This window comes from Phaenicophaeus curvirostris, chromosome 1 (assembly GCF_032191515.1).
Source record: "Phaenicophaeus curvirostris isolate KB17595 chromosome 1, BPBGC_Pcur_1.0, whole genome shotgun sequence".
Classification (NCBI taxonomy): Eukaryota; Metazoa; Chordata; class Aves; order Cuculiformes; family Cuculidae; genus Phaenicophaeus; species Phaenicophaeus curvirostris.
Genome location: NC_091392.1, coordinates 133,278,631 through 133,296,072, shown reverse-complemented (window position 1 = coordinate 133,296,072; position 17,442 = coordinate 133,278,631). Strand labels below are relative to the sequence as shown.

Here is a 17,442-nt window from a genome sequence, read left to right as displayed (position 1 = left end):
TCGTTGAATTACATGTGAATTCCATTCCATCTATGGTGTAGATATGGCACAGACAGTGTTAATAGGGAACCACACCAAATATGCAATGAGAAGTGTTACTTTTGTGACTCAGCATAAATTAGGCAGAGCAAAAGAGGGTATTCAAAGGCCCAGTTAAGCGTAAAAATCTAGAGATCTCCCTTTCGATGACAGTTGTGTAACTTCATAGTCTTTTTTGCCAGTCAATGGGCAATAGCTCAGCAGAGCTTGAGTGTGGGGACAGATGGCTGATTTTAAATGCCATAAACATGTGGCAATAAAGGAGCATAATTATTCTACTTGTGAACCTATGGATCTCCATATGTGATTAAAGAATGACTAACTAAGAGACTTAACCCAGAATGAATGGATTTTGATCAATCAGAGTGGATCAGCTGGCCAAGGCATTGATTAGATAACATGAGGCTGCCTTTTTCCCAGCCTGCCAGCTATCTGTTCTTGGATGGGCTTTCTGTGAAATAGGCCACACTTCTGTGTGTAACATCTGCTCTCTGCGTTTTCAGTGTGTTACCTGTGCTTGATTGGTGTCTTGTTTGCAGAAGATAATCTTGTGTTGTTGCCAGGAAGTGTAGCTGAATGAGTAAGATTTATATTGAAGCAGTGAAAATCTGGAGTGAAAATGTAGTTCATGATGCAAATTGAAATGAATTGCAGCCATTAAGGGAAATTAATCATTGAAAATTCATTTTTATTCCTTAAGGAAATAAAAAGCTTTATAAAAACAAAGCTATTTAGGCTGCAGTTTGAAGAACCCCAGAGTTACAGCATGTAGGTTAAGTGTACCTGTGCCTCACTCGGTACCTTTGCATGTGTTATGATACCATTGAGAAGGTGGTCACTCACTATTTCACTGCCATGCTCAGGGAATGAGACTCTTACTCAGTATATTCTTCATCTGTGAGTAGAACGCATATTGATTACAGAACACTATGTAAGAAAATTTAAGTTACATAAAGCTCTTCTAAAATGTGGCAATCTGCTATTTTAATAAATCTGTAAGTCATTGTCAATGAAACCAGCTTCAGAAAAAACTATACTGAAATAAGTACTAACTATTTTTTGAAGAAAAGGTACATGCATTTATACAAAATATTTTAGAAAGCTCTACATTTTAGAGAAATACCACAAATTTGAATCCTATAGGGAAGAAAACAGAGTAATATGGTCGGTGACACAACACAGAGTATTATTTACAGTGTATACATTGCTGTAAGTTTTAGGCCATGAATAGCCACCTGTTTTTAAGGCAGAGCTAGCAGCATCTTGCATACTACTTATTCCGATATATCTCCTTACAGATAATCATTCAAAGCCAATGGAAATTGATGGGGATGTTGAAATTCCTCCTAACAAAGCAACAGTCCTTCGGGGCCATGAATCAGAGGTGTTCATCTGTGCCTGGAACCCTGTCAGTGACCTGCTAGCATCTGGGTAAGACCATGACTGAAACCAGCTGCTGCAATTAGAGTGTATTTAGAGATGCAAGAACTTGAGAGTATGTACTAGAGATGAGTGATTATTCTCTTGACTGTTTTTTCAGCCTGCAACTGTTTTCTTCAGCAGTACTGTACCTATGTAGGAGTTAAGTAATTATAAGGTGACATATAATATGAAGAATTTCCACATTTAAGATGTACACTCTATGGCCCTGAATACATGTAATTTTTTGAAAGTTTTTTAAAATAACTGTAGATAGCTCTCAGAATGTTCCAAGTACATGTAATCTACTCCTACTCCTCTGAGTTAATGGTTCATGTTGGGGTCTGAGAAAGTCTTTGGCATCCAAGTTTTCTTTTTTAAAGTGTTGATACTGTGAACCAAAGATCTCTTACACTGTATCTGCTGCATTAGCGTGGTGCACTAGAGCAAAAACAACTGTGTGACCTTATGTCACCACTGTTTGCATGGGACAGGGTACCTTCAGGTGGGACCTAGTTTTGTCCAGTGAGTTTGAGTGGTTTGAGGTCATGGGTTGGTTTGTTGTCCATGGAAAGGTGTCTAGATTGTGTTTTGTAGGACTGCCTAGCAATGACAATCATGGTAAATGAAATCAAGGAACTGACTTACAAAAAGCACTTTTGATCCAAACAAAAATGATAGTGTAAACATACCCCAAGAGCTATATACAAACAATGTTGATATCTCTGTTTGTTCATGCCTAAAGTTAAACCTTGAAAAGAAGACTAAATTTAAGAAGTCTAGCCGGGAACGTGGGGAAAAGCTGATACCAGTTAAAGGAGAGAAGTGGGTCTTCATCACTTAAAGTTGCATAGCCATGACAGACCACATTTTTTTCAAGGAAGAGGAGAGCTCTTATTTTACATCCAACTTTTTGCATGGTCTTATATTTGTTGACTAAATACATGAAAGCAAGGAATTAGAGTGCAAATGGGAAAGAATAAATAGGAAAAATAAATACCAGATTGGATAAACAGCACAAGATCTCTAAGGAAGTGAAGAAAGCAGTTTCCAAAGGATTATTTCGAACAACAAACTTGATTTTTAGAGAACCTATTCCTTCTGAATATGTTTTTTTTCCCTGGAATGTCCAGGTCTGATAGTACTTTTAGTATCTCTAGCGCTAAGTATCTTTGTTTATTAATTTTAAATGGATGTAGCAGTAGAATTCGCGAAAACTGTATGTAGGCTTTTTGGATTAAAAACTTCATTTTTCAGCTCTTTTTTTCCATAGGCTCAATGAGTCTCCTGGTTTGTGATAGGATCCCTGGGTGACACCATGATACAGACAACAGCCGTAATAGCAGCCACATTCCTACCCATGCATTTGCTGTATTTTCTGCTAACCATATTCCTCTACCTACTCAGTTTTCTAGTATCTCTGGCAATTTTCCTTGGCAGTATTAATTGTCCCTAGCAAAGCTCCAACCCAAATGATTATTATTTAGAAGGGAAGTCCTGATCATTAAGATCAGCCTCCAATTAAAACAGGCAAGCATGAAACAGTTACTTTATGGATGTTTTCCAATTTTCAGCATGCAGCTGAGTGAGGTTTATTTCATGTGTAAATAAATAAATATTAGCATTGAGAAATGTAGAAGGCCTGTAGCATATGACATTCCTTAATCATCCTGGCCCAAATCTGAGAAGATGTTTTCAAGGAAAATAAGATGAGTCAAGAGAAGGCAAAGGATCTATGAAGTTCATGAAATGTTGCTGCTTACATAATGATTTGTAAATCAACATCAATTGGTCCCAAACTAACATTCTTCTATACTTTTCTGATTCTTCAATATACGCTTAAATGCTTTGACTATCTATCGATAACATTAAATCATGACCCAATAGTGAAGAAAACCTCAAAATCTAGAAGAATTTAGTTAACCTCATTAAATTGTTTTCATGGTTGTTTCTGGCTAAAAAGGAAACTCTAGAGAAGGTTCCATGTAATTTGGAAGAGCTTCCCTGTAGTGGGGGCAAACAAATAGAATTTCACGGACTGTCTTGAGATCAACAGCTCACAAGTACTTTATTTCAGACTGTTCAAATGAAGGGACAGATACAATACATCTCCTTTAGCCCTGTCATCCTAGACAATGTACATTTTAACAGTAAACTTATCCGTCGTGGTATTTATTTTAATTCTATGGAGGACAGTTGTCAGGTGACCAGATATCACACCCACTTGATCTAAAGGAAAATTGGTCGGGAGAAAGGATACCATACAGAATTATTCTTTAGGGACACCTGGTGGCGCCTGAGATGAAGTGAAGATGCTGGAGAATATCTGCACAGCTGAAATTAGGCATCTACTCCAGTACTCTGTCCCTCTGCAGGTACCTACATCTCTCAATCATAACATAGGGAGTTAAGACTCCTAAGTATAGGTGCTCAGACTTCATCTGTTGGCTTCAGTGTTGGTAACTATTTCCTGGTGTCTGACTCACCTCTTTGGCAGTGCTTGCCGTGTACTGCCTCCCTAGGATCTGTGGTTCAGTCTTCGTGTGCATAGTTTAGATTGTGGACTGTTTAATAAACCAGAGTATATGCTGTAATGACCAAGGAATCACTGGGTGTATAACTTGTCTGGAGAGTGTTAAGCACTGGTAAATGGATCCCTGGGACAGGTATATCTTACACAGCTTCAGGTAAACCCAGCGAATGATACTCAGAACCATCAGTCAGATGTCCAAGATAGAGGAGTAGCATCTCACTATCCCTTCAGTTAAGCTTTACCTTTCACTGTAATGGGTCTTCCTTAATAAGCTTTGCTGCTGGTTTTGGAAGGACATAAATGCATATATGGTTAGAAAGTACAGTCAGATGCTGTGTCTCATGCAGACAAATGGCAATGCAATGAAAATGCAAATAATTTAGAACCATGTGCCTGCTCATGCAAAACAAAGCATGCAATGCAGTTAACCTTCACATAATACAGCAGCGAGTGCCTGATGAAGCTTACATTGCTGAAGTCACATAGAATGCACAGAAGAAAATGAAACCAAAGGAAGAGAGCTAAGTGTATGATTCTTTGTGCCACTGCATAAAGAAGCATTTGACATGTCTGGTATAATAATAGTCCAAGCTATCATCTACAGGTAAACTATGTATTATGGCACCAATTAAATGAGGAGCAGAAATTCCCCCAAGAACTACGGTGTAGTGCAGTTCTCTTTGTCTTTCACGATGTAATGCTTCAAATAAGAAAAATGCAGTTAGTCTGATACGTGAACACCAAATTGTTAGATTGTATAATAGCCATATTGTGCTGCCCAGTCCATAGTTTTCTTCTGTTTTCCCATCTGCTTGATTGTACCCATCTGTTGTCATCTTAAAAAATACATATAAAACCCTAACTATTAAATAAAGGAAATAACACATTTGTTCTGTTTATAAAGTGCCTAGCACAATCAAATCTCAGTTTGTGGCAAAGTATTTTCTTCAAGCCTTGTTATACAAGCAACCATTTTTTCTAATAATTAGCAACAGTTTAGACAGCAACCTGATGTAATCTTCAAAGCACCAAAGGAATAATGCAGGTTCACAACCTAATCTGAAACAGGCTGTGTAAGAGGCTTTACTTGTAGAATCTGTTACCCCTAACTGGAGCATTGGTTTCCAGATTAAGTGAGTATCCCACTGGTAGAAAAGAGTTTTGATATTAGATGTCCAGTCTACCCAATTGCTATGACTTTTTTAGGATGTGAAGACTAGCACAGGAACATATAGTTACTGAATTTAGCAAATTAAAAAAAAAAAAAAAAAAGGAGCAGAGACAGGAATTTCTCTGGTCAAATAGCTAGAAAAATACATTCTGCAGCTGCTCTTCCCCCTCTACCACACCCATAAGTTAGGATAGAGGAGGACACAGGAGTCTAGAGATATCAGTAAAGGCTATCAGAAGCATGACTGTCACCTGATGCTTATAAGAAGAATGCCTAGGTGTTATGAATGGAAGCATTATAATAGTACAGTAAAGAGCATACATGTAAGAAGATTAATTACCCTTTATGAAGGAAATTGGTATTTCAAAGCAAATAATTGCATATATTGTTTTGGACAGGTAAAAAGGTAGTATGTGCTTGTCAAAATGTGACGATTCGGCAATCCCCAGCCATAATTCCACTTTTGCTGTTAAAATTCAGTTGTCCTGTTCTTCAAAAGACTAAGATCTTCAATGAGCTATCTTTCAATATCTAAATTTTCATTTTATGACACATGTAAATTATTACAGATGGTTATGTTCCCTGGGTAGAGCAGAAGCCTACTACAGCTAAGTCCACATTAGTAAACTAACCGTGCCTGGGAAGATTAATAGGCACTGAGGCCAACTGGCACAGAACAGTCTGTGTCTGTGCTAGCAAACTATCCTGGCTGCCAAACAAACTGCACACTGGGAATTGTCCCTGGGCTGTTGTAACCACCAAGCCATGCCCAGGAGTTTTTCAGAGAGAACCTCAAGCAAGAGTGCTAATTAAACCGGCCAGAGTCTGGGTAGGGAATAAGCCATCAGTTTGCTATCATAGGTGATCGTGACCCAGAGTGTTCCTGAGCATGCTTGAATTTCCCAGTATGAAAGTGGATGTGAATGTCAAGGTTGGCAAAGTCTGGAACTGCAAAAGCTTTGCTTATTGAATTTAGGATCCTCTGCTGGCACATTCAGCTGCTGCTTTCAAGAGTGTAACAAGAATGTTTTGTTGCATCCAGCCGTGCCCTTCAAGTAGTTCTCATAGCTATGAAGCAGAGGGACCTGGCCTCATTCCCAAAACCCAACAGTAGATTTCTTTGCTTATCTTTGCTGATCTATACCGTACTCTTTCACACAGGTGAACTTTGTCTCTTGCAGAGTGCTCTCTGCACCTTCGCCCTCCCTAGTCAGCAAAACAATTAGCCATAAAAGCTGTTGTCCAGGATCTTTCAGCCATGTCTGTGTCTCTCAGGAGCAAGAAAGGATGTTTTTAGGCCATCTCTTGTCATTGTCTCTGGGTTTTATATCATGCTTTGAGTTACTGTATTCCTTATATCAGTGGTTTGGGATATATTGTGAATTACCTCTCTGAACAATCCTTTAAATTACCAGGTTGAGACAGTTGATTTCACACACCAACCCCCTAGTCAGTGGCCAGGTGTTAATTCTGTTAACTGTAACTTCTTATTCAGTAGCAGGTGGATTTCTTCAGGCCAGTTTTCTCATTGCATAAAATCTGTTGATTCAAAGCTGTCAGCTATTAGGTGAGGTCTGCTAGAATAGCCTGTTGCAGGTGACAATGTTGTAGAATCAGTGGGACAGGAAAATCCCTCTGGATATCTCTGCAGCAGTTTCCTCTACTGACTGCCTAGGAAGCTAAGTACTTACTTAAAGAGACCTGCTTTATTAAGGAAAATTTAGGTGTGTAAATTATGAGGAAGAGTTTCATTTCCTTTATGCTTTTAATAATCTCTTTCAAAACAAAATAAAAGAAGTTTAACCTGTTTGAGCTATTGTAAGTACACAATTGCAATATTGCATATCAAAATAGACGCTATTATAGGACTTAGGGCTGAAAATTAAAAATTCCAAGATTCAACAATCACCTTGCAAATTTCTTTACCCAACTGCAGCTGCTTTCTGCTGACAGTTATGGAACGGGGATTTTATGTGTTAAAGGTAAAATACTGCAAACATTTGTCCACCTTGATTCATGGTTGTACTGGGACTGGAGAGCATGAAATAAAATTCTTTTGGAACTAGCCTTCCTAAAATTTGGCAGTACTCTACCCTAGTGCAGAACAGTATACCTATTACTCAAGTGTCCATGACTTGCATGTTGGAATGAGCTGCTTTATCATGCAGATATAAAAGCTTCTGTGGGCTAAGGAGATTAAATATCTTTCTGAATTGTGCTTGACTATGGTCCTCTAATAAGGCAGGGTTCACTGAATCATTCAACAGAAATCAGAATACTTTCCAGAGCAGAGAATACTCTTCTCTTTTTTTTTGCCTGCAACAAAAGGGAAGACACACAAATACCCCTGCCACACACTGGTAGGTTTATAAAGCCTCTCTGCAGGGACACATAATAGCTTATGTAGCCTTAGGAAGAAGAAAATGGAAAAACAAAATTAAAATACTGGAAAATAAGATTGCCCAAGCATTGCCAGAAAACTGACTAAATAAAACTGTTGAAAAACAAAACCTAACCCTTTTAGAACTAGCAAACAGGATATTGTGTTTGATAGCCAAGTGGCCAAGTACTTTATTCACAGGGTCCAATAACAAACTAGTTTATTACAATGAGGATGGGACTGGCCCAGAGTCCTATATAGCAAAGAAGCCAGCACTCAAGGAATTCCTGCTTAGCATGTTAACCAATAACCGAAGCATATGAAAGACTTACGTTCCCGTCACTGTAAATTATCACAACTAAAAATGTTTCTTAACTTCTGAGCCTCCTGATTAATTTCATTAATTTTTTTAGCCAACATGTGCAAAATTGTTGTTCAGTTTTCCAGAACTCTGAAGAAATGGGGGGTTATATTACAGTCACAGGTCAGTATGGCGGCAAAAATTATCCTGATTCAAATTATTTCTTGATCATTAACATTAAAGGTATGTGCCAAAACTTAAAGAATTGCTGTACAGCAATGCTTGTGGTTAGGCTGGAAAAGCCCTGGTGAGCCGTCACATCTTAGCCTGACACGAAAGGGTTCAGAGGAGATGGGAGCACATTATTCAGGTGTGCCATCACCCAGCAGAGCTCAGAGCCACTGATAGAGGCGATGAGGTTTTTTACTTTTACAGTTGAACTGTTGTTCGTGTACGATGTCTAGATTATTGGTAAAATAATATACAGAGATCAATCAAGTTGGATGATTGATTGGTCAATATTTGCACTTGAAGATTTGTGACGTGTTTAAAATTTACATGATACTTTTAATATAAATAATTAAAATGTTTTACTAGGAGACCAGTAGAAAATCTAATATTCTGTTGTGATGGATTTCCTTTTCAGTAAAACATGATTTTTCAAAGCAAAAAATGGATCTCAGGTTTTTAGTCTTCGAAGAAAGACTTTTTCTCTTTGTTAGTGTTTAGGAAAGGAAAGTTTTAGTCATTACCTTTAAAAAAAGGAAAAGCTAACACATCAGCTATATTGAAAATGTGATTTTGTCTTGACTGTATGAGTTCCTGGAAATAAACAGAAATCCTAATTCTGCACCAAGAGATCCTAATTTGCACTAAGATTCTATTTACTGCATGTAACTTAAAATTATCCACTGGACAAAACAAGGAATCCAGAGTACTTTGATTGTTTTGGATGTTGTTCTTATTGATTGCTTAAAAAAAAAGGAAAGAAGGGGAGCAAGAGACAAATCCCAATAAACTAGAAAGTGTAACATCTTCAACCCCATTTCAAATTGATTTCTGACCTCAGAGACATTTTTCCTAGGAAGAAAGATTTATGCAAAGTGGAAATAAATACATTATTTATGAGCAGATTATGGTAAACTCTTCACTTCCACCTCACAACTTTTCCTAGGCAAAATCACGGGTTTCAGTCTGCAATAAAAACATCTCCTTAGAAAATATTTGGTTTATAAAATATATTAAAATCCTGATGATGTCTCTGTCTTTCTCTATTATGTCAGGAGTAATTTTGCTATTTTTTCGGAGAACGTAAGCTAAGCAGGCAAGCCACGGATAGCAAAAGACCATGTAGATATGAATTTTAAAAATGAAATTAAGATAAATTTTTAAAATTCATTTAAATTACCTTTCTGATTTGCTAATTTTCAGATTCTCTGGTTTGATATAATGCCAAGAGGCTGTTTTGCAAACAGCTTCTGTCAGAAGCTATGTTCTGGTCTGTCCTAAACAGTAGTCTCTTATAAGAGGGCCACAGCCAAGATGACAGCCTGAAGTTCACCCTCTGCTCCTGCAGCAGCTGTCAGAGCAACCCTGGCAGGACCAGGGAGCTGGCACCACAGAACATTTCTTGAAATGCTAGAGGTCCCCCTCCCCCAAGGCTGCAGCCAAGGAGACACTCTCCACCTCTGCAGGCGGTGACCCTGCAGGTCCTGTCAGAGCTTACTGAAGCTCTGGGGAAACACCAGGGACCCAGTGAGGAGCTAGTGGGACTGCACACACTTCTTATGGAGGGCACATGGGCATAGCCTTTGTGTTTCTGTCTTTATTGGGATCTCCACAGTGTTATGTTTATAACACTGAGTTCCCCCAGACTATTCCAGTTATGGTGATATCAGCTTTAGGTATGAAGTGCAAAACGTGGAGATCAAATAAATGTATTTTAGGTAAAACTTCTGAGTAAAGCAAATGATGAGGAGGTTTGAGATTATATATATAATTTAAATATGTGTTAGCTTTTTTGAAAAAAGTATGTGGCACAGGAAGGCTTGGAAAGAAAAAATACTTTTTAAAGGCTGCGATATTCTCTCAATGAAAACAGAAATAGAGGCTTTTACATTGTTTATTGGGTTGACACCAAGAGGAGTTTTCATCTCTGCATGATTGCTTTTATAGATCCGGAGACTCAACAGCCAGAATATGGAATCTCAATGAAAACAGCAACAGTGGTTCCACTCAACTGGTTTTGAGGCACTGCATAAGAGAAGGAGGACACGATGTCCCCAGCAATAAGGATGTGACTTCATTGGACTGGAATGTAAGCTAACTTCTAAGACTGTGAATGGTTTTTAACTGTCTAAATTTAATTTACATATCACTGAGGTGACCAGAAGCTCTGTCCTAACCTACTGACCTCTTGTTTCAAATACTCGTAATAGGCTGAACTTTCCCCTGTAATTTTCCAGGACTGTTGCCATCTGCAAGCTTAATAATGATGTATTTCTATCCTTATTTTAGGAGCATGGGTAAAAATAAACATGGCTAACTTTAAGAATGAAGATTAAACAAGCAATCTTTGTAATAATGAAGCCTGATTAATAACTTGCATCTCATATTTACTTTGTTTTGGTGTGTAAGGAGATAAAAAAGCACTAGCAAACCGTTTATCTGAAGCTGGACTATCAAGACCCTCTCCCATTTCAGTTATGCTGTGCATAGCAAAACATGGTCACATTATTGCCTTTATCTTGGTAGAAGCATATGTAGTCATTTTCTCTTTACCTACTCACCTTTGGAGTGGGACTGTCTTGACTGATCCCCTTTTCCTAACCTAAATTAATTGTGAGATCACTTGCCAATTTTAGTACAGATAGAGTGATCACATTAGTCCTGGAAAACAGATAAAAATTAAGTATCTGAAAGGATTCTCAGCAGTTACATACAGTCTCAGTTGCTGACCAGAGGCCAACATTCGATTAATCTTTACTGCAATATTACTGTCCTTCAGGTGAGCTAGGTGCTTTACAAAAGTAAAAGATAAGGCCACTGCACAAATCAACTTTGCCTATGTATTTTATGTTTGACACAATGAAAGAAGTCGATGAGTAGTACAGAGAGCAGAAGCAGGTTAACAAAGCAAATAAAGATAAAACCCAAGAATGTTCATCACTTGTTTCTTGTAGATATCACAGAGAAGAAAAATCATCAAGAAAAACTAAATTGAATAGTAGGAAAATAATAATTAAAAGAGGAAAACATGCAAAGGTGCAGAACTGTTATGAGAAAAGTTGTCCAAAACATATAGGGTATCCTCTAGTATTTCCTGCAGTAATTCCTTACCTTTCCAGACTTCATCAATCACTGATATTTCACTTGCATTGTGCTAGTACTTAACAAAAGGAAATATTCCTAATTTCAACACTTGAAGTGCTTCCAACTCACTTTGAATTTTCGAAAGAATATTAATTACCACCAGCAAATTTGGATAAACTGTGCATCTAGTCCCTGAGCTTTCTTGCCTTTTCTCTTTTTCTTTTATCACCTTTGTTCTCATCAGTGGTCCAGGTTAAGTGTGTATCACAGTGAAACTGACTTAGGTTTTGATATTTTCCCCCCTTACATCATTATACATTTTGAGTTAAATCTGCAACTGCTCTGACCCACTGGTTTTGTAGGGTTGAAGTGGACATATGTTTTAAAGGATTGTTTTATGCTTTTTCCTAATTTTGCTATTTATTATACTTATTTATTTATTTATTACTTATTTATTATTTATTATATTTATTATAATATTTATTGTACTACCTGCTTTTATTATTTACTTATAAATATGATATTAATCATATTCCACTGGTGATATCAAATTGGTTCTTCTATTGTTTATGTGGTTTATGTTATTATAAGAAAGGTTATTTCTAAATGATATATTAAGACCTTGTCCTTTGGCACCAAGGGTAGGATTCATCCCCTTTTAGATTTAACCATCTGAACTAGTCATCCAGACTCCCTCTAAGTCAGAGAAACAAATACACCTGACTTTGTGCTGGTCTGGACAGAGCCTAAAGCAAATGAGATTATGAGTTGCACTCCAGAGGTGGGTGACGCTGTTAATTATGGAGGAGACTAGGCTGCTCTCTTCAGCTAACTCCTAACTTCTGGACCTCTGGAGATAAATGGGGGATATTTAACTCCTAGTCCAGATGCTGAAGTGTTTAAACGCCTGGCTTCAACAATACCTGTCCGACTAGATTGCAGAGTCAAGTTCCTTTTTAATTATTCGCATTCTATCCTTATAACTCTGGCATTGTTGGCTGCAAAAGAGGTATCCTTCAGTGAAGGGGTCCCTCCAGCAGAATACATCTGATTTGCTGATTATGATTCCTGGGCTTCTTTTCTCCTAATTAGGACCCATGAATCCAGCTTTTCTCAGGCTTTCTGTCATGGTCCTGTGACTCTGAGCATGTGTGGGAGTCTCTGTTTAGACAAGTAGGAAGCAGTTTCTTTGCAGTAGATAGCATTCAAGGTTTTGACCATGAATATAAGTTGCTTAGGTGTTTAGGTCCTCCTTTGAAGTATAGGTGCCTAAATTTCACTAAACTGGGATTAAGTCAGGATTTAGATGATCTGTTGATGTTTTATAGGCTCTTTATCTCTAAAAAGTGGTATCTGTTTGTTGTCTGGAAGAATCCCATAGAATTTGTTATGTCTTATTTTCTTCTTCTAATCCTTTTGATTAAATTACTCTTCACTGATGGTTTAGCCCAGTATTTCACAGTGTGTTAGAGGGCTTTATTTGCTCTTTGCTGACTGCAGTAATAATGTTTAGTTTAGATCATAGTATATTCTTTCTCAATGTGTGGACTCAGATTTCCCATAAATCACAATGCACAAACCTTAAAAAGAAAAGAAAAATGTTCATTGAAACAGGTTTCATCTAGTATCAACCTTTGCCATTTCTGTGTATCCCAACAGAGTGATGGAACACTATTGGCTACAGGCTCATATGATGGTTTTGCAAGAATATGGACAGAAGATGGTAAGTGAAACAGCATTTATTGTTCTTAAGTATTGAAGAGCAGTGAACTACAATTTGGCTAAATTGTAAACAAATTGTAATATTAAGCCTTTCTTTATTCCAGGTAACCTTGCAAGCACCTTAGGTCAACATAAAGGTCCAATATTCGCCCTGAAATGGAACAAAAAGGGGAATTATATTTTAAGTGCTGGTGTTGATAAAGTGAGTTTTTAAATACATTATTCTAACATATAAATGTGCTGACTCAGTGAGCTTGTGTTGCTGTGTTCCATAAGATTATTTTCTTCTCCTCCAGGCATCCTGAAGAGTTTACTTTTCGTTAATAAGTTTTAGTGCATGGTGATTACATTTTTGAGGCTGTGTAAATGTGTACTACTTTTATGTAAAATGTTTTTCTAAAAAATAAAAATCTCACTTGCTCTCTCTGTAAAAAAAATTGCATCTTAAATGCTTCTCAGTTAAGGAAAAACTGTTTCCATTATTTATTTTTATAGTTTTATCAACTAAGTATTTCCAGGAAGGAAATTATCTTAAAGATACTTGACCTTTTAGCTCATCTAATTATTGAAACACTTGTATTTGAATAAACCATAAACGGCTTCCTATGCAAATATGCAAAAAAATGGTAGTTCTGAACTCCCAATCAAGCAAAACATGGTAGTTTCACCTGGGTGCATATTAGAGATCAAAATGAACACATCACAGATGATGATGAGCACAAATCGTTACAACTGAAACTGGAAAGTACGCAACATTCATGTTGCCTAACTTTTGATGTCTAAAAATAAGATGTGTATGTCATCCTTGGCTTCCGTTATAAAATTCAGAGAGAAAAACGGCACTTTGAAGTGATGGGTTGTGTGGCCTGTGTTGCAGTGAGATGCGCTGAGAGTGCTCTTCTCCATCGACTAACAGAGAGTGTCTAGGGAAAGTAATTCAGGCTTGTGTATCTGATTTGTAGGCTAGATGAATCCCTATATTTTCACATACTTGTGCAAATGAAAACTTAGTTTTATTTCTTTTATTACTGGATTCTATTCAGCTACATTTGCCTCCCAATGGTACTTCCATTATTCTGGCAAAGTTATGTCTGAAATAGCAGCAGTGATTCTTTAGATGATCCATTATCAGCAAGATGAGGCCTCCTTAATTTATTTTCTGGAAGCATATACCCCCAATAAATCAACAATTCATTCCGAAGGTGATATTGCACCCTACAGGGGAGTTGCTTACATGTGCTGTGAGTATGGACTAAACCTGTAGTAAGCAAATTACACTTCATTCTGTCCCACCATGGCGGCAAGAAGTGATACATACTCTGCTGCTAGATAAACATTTCACTTGGTGGTTTAATTTTTAGAAATGTAGTATCACATAGTTTTGGAGTAGAATGCAACTTATATCTTCAAAAAGGGGGAGAAGTCTTCTTTGAAGAAGATGACTGAAGTAGCTGTAACAAAATGCTTATTTAAAATGTGTAGTGCTGTCATCTAGCATTATTTGAAGAGAATATACCCATTCTTAGTAGTTATATTACTTCCTCTGTAGGGGTGATACTTCTCTATCTGCACATACACTATTATTCTGTAATATTTGGAAGTGATTTCTGGTTTTTTTCAGCTGTTCAGTGCACAAGGCTCTCTGCAGTCAATTCTATCATTCCATCTTTTAGAATTGCTCCTCAATGAGGGTGCTCTCTGTTTTCTCTGAGCTGAACAATCACTAATCTTTTTTGTCTTCTTTCATTCGGATACAGACAACAATAATTTGGGATGCTCACACAGGAGAAGCTAAACAGCAGTTTCCTTTCCATTCAGGTAATTTCCATATAACTCTTGCTAGTAAAATGAAATGCAGTTTTAAATTTGTATGCAGTTTTTAATTTGTCACAGTCATTTATCCTTTTGAAAAACCTATCTGCCAGAGAGAAGTTTAAACCCATTTTTTTGTGTTTTAACTATTGTGTGTGTTGTGGCTTGTGGATTTTTTTTTTTTTTCAGAAAGTTGAGGTTCTGTGGTAGATAATCAGCTTTGAAAGTCAAACTGATTCTAGGAGAGGATTTCTGCACCAGCCATGTCTACCTGCCTGAATGATTCTATTGCTAACAATGTGCTTAAGTAGTAGCAAGTGGTAATATACAAAGAGTCCTTTCAGTGAAGTTGTCTGGGATCTCTTCCACTCTTTCTGCTCTTGTTGCAATGAAGCTGACTTGAAACAGAAGCAGACGGATCTCTCATGCACCTTGGGTTCACCACTGCAAGCATGAAGATCCTCAAGAGTTTCTTAGCTTTCAATTTTGACTTTAAGTTCTTCAGTATTTGCTTTTTCTGACTATCAAAAGTCAGTTGCCAACCTAGAATTTCAAAATCTCACTGCATGAAAACCTTACTTGGATGGTCATTTGTAGTTCTGATCTGCTTCAAGAAGACAGGAGATACCACCGGTACTAAGTAATCTAGAGTGGTAGGCAATCATTGATATAATCTTAAATTCACAGATCAGATTTACTAGATGATGACTTGAGCTCATCATCCAGACTGTATAAACTGTCAAAGTGAAGTATTTTTAAGGAATGTGGTCAAACTGAGTTTAAAACCACCAAAACATTCCAGATTCTGATGCTAGAACACTGATCTTCCTGTGTGCTCACTGTAACTAATCATTTTTTCAGTACAGCAGGCTTTCACAAGGTACTTTCTGGAGTTTAAAAACATGTATTTTACTGGTCATTTTAAAACGTTAACTCATGCATGCTCAGATTTTCACAGATGTTACTAATATGCAGTAGCAATTGAAATGGTTATTGAACAGAATAGGAAAAGTATGTCCACACACACAGCAGATCCATATTCTGCATTTTTGTCACTCGTCTTCTCGCTTATTAATTCAGCTGTCAGTTTGGTGGAGACAGTGCCTACTGACAGATTTTCTCACTGTGGCATTTATTTATCTATCAGAACTATTCCACAAAAGCAAACTTTGAGCTATATGGTGATCTAGTTAATTAAACTCTTCAGCTTTCAAATCCCTAACTATTGATCTCAGTTGTTGCAGATTCAGAACTAGGTTGCCCTTTCAGAATCACATTCGCTGATGTGTAGCTGTGTTAGCAATGCTGTGCATTGAGGACATATCACTCCATTCCCCCTTTAGCAAGTTGAAAACTGTGTCTTCCAGTGCAGCGTGCCAATGTCTATCTGCATTAATACATTTTTTTAAAAATGTTTTTCGCTGTTCTGTTTGTCTTCGGACGTAATACACAATTGAAGGGGTGATGTGGAGAAGCTAATTATTTTTGTTACTTCAAATATAATTTCACAGGGAAGTGCAGGAGTTCATTATTAAGAAAATTGTTGATAAACCAAAAGTGTGCATCCACTAAGCCATGTCAAATCATCTGGGGCCATTGTCCTCACATAAAAAGCCATAAAGACCTTACCTTTTCCTCCTTGCATCACTTACCCACCTGAACAAACTATCAGCAAATTCCTTACCCTATCTGGAATCTGAAAACCTTGTCTACACAAGGATTAAAGGTGGCATTTTAACAACTCGAAGTCTAGTCTAGACAGTACCATTCCTTTAACACATACTTGTGTCGTGTACGTCTCTGCATACTTCTTTGAAGTCCAGAGAGAGTTGACCTGGGAATAACATAAATTTTTTACTCTCTGCTGCTTTACAACAACTTGTTTAATTTACAGCCATATGGACAAAACCATCATTTTAACATACATACGGAAGACTCCTTTGTCTAGGTCTTGAAGGCCTCTATATCACTGATGTTCACATGTCACTAAAGTTTTATGGTCCAAATATGTAACTATGTGGAAAAGTAGCTTCTACGGTTTCACTATTCTTTGTAAAATTCTGAGTTATCATAGGGCATTTAATCAAAATTGTATTCACAAAGCCTATTTCTTTAAAATGGAGTGAAATAATCCAATTTCCACATTTACGGATAGATGTGGCTTGATGTCTGTGCATGCAGGAGCAAATTGGTTAAGTGATACAGTAAGAGGGATTTTTGTGACCCAGTTTTAGACATCTAAGTGCTCTGAATCAGTCCATGCAGACACTTAACTCTCCACTTCTGAGCTTCTAATTTTGAATCACACTTAAATTTGATTAGAAAAAGCTTAAATTAGCTGATAATTATTGTAGCATTTTATTGTTGGTATTTATTTTAGCTGTATTTCTTACAGGTTTGTTGCTGCTTTTATTAGGTGACATTCTAATTGTATTTATGCAGTTGGCTATTATCCCGTGTTTTTGGAGACACTTTGGCAATTTGATTACTTGCACCAAAAACCACAACTGGTTGTTTTTTCCAGACCATTTTCTATAGTTACTTATCTGTTAAACATACAGTTAAATACACCGATAAATGAATCAGTATTAATTATCAGCACTTCATGATTCAAATTATGCTGCAGTGCAAATCCATCACTTTAGGAGCCGGTAGCTCTCAGAAGATTCCTTTTCATGTCTCACATATCATGCTAGATATTAGCCCTGAAGGCATATTGCTGTTAATGAAGACAGATTTTTTGTTTGCTCTGC

At 37.2% G+C, this 17,442-nt stretch overlaps 1 protein-coding gene across 4 annotated transcripts in view; it reads left to right on the top strand.

Moving 5' to 3' along the window:
- Nucleotides 1-17,442, top strand: part of TBL1X (transducin beta like 1 X-linked) — a 199,612-nt gene that overhangs the window by 169,801 nt on the left and 12,369 nt on the right. For all 4 annotated transcript variants that reach the window (XM_069875262.1, XM_069875270.1, XM_069875278.1 and 1 more), the window contains 5 exons: nucleotides 1,338-1,470; nucleotides 10,019-10,160; nucleotides 12,815-12,878; nucleotides 12,982-13,079; nucleotides 14,635-14,695. In XM_069875262.1, the coding sequence (XP_069731363.1) occupies nucleotides 1,338-1,470; nucleotides 10,019-10,160; nucleotides 12,815-12,878; nucleotides 12,982-13,079; nucleotides 14,635-14,695 (498 nt within the window). The remainder of the gene's footprint in view (nucleotides 1-1,337; nucleotides 1,471-10,018; nucleotides 10,161-12,814; nucleotides 12,879-12,981; nucleotides 13,080-14,634; nucleotides 14,696-17,442) is intronic.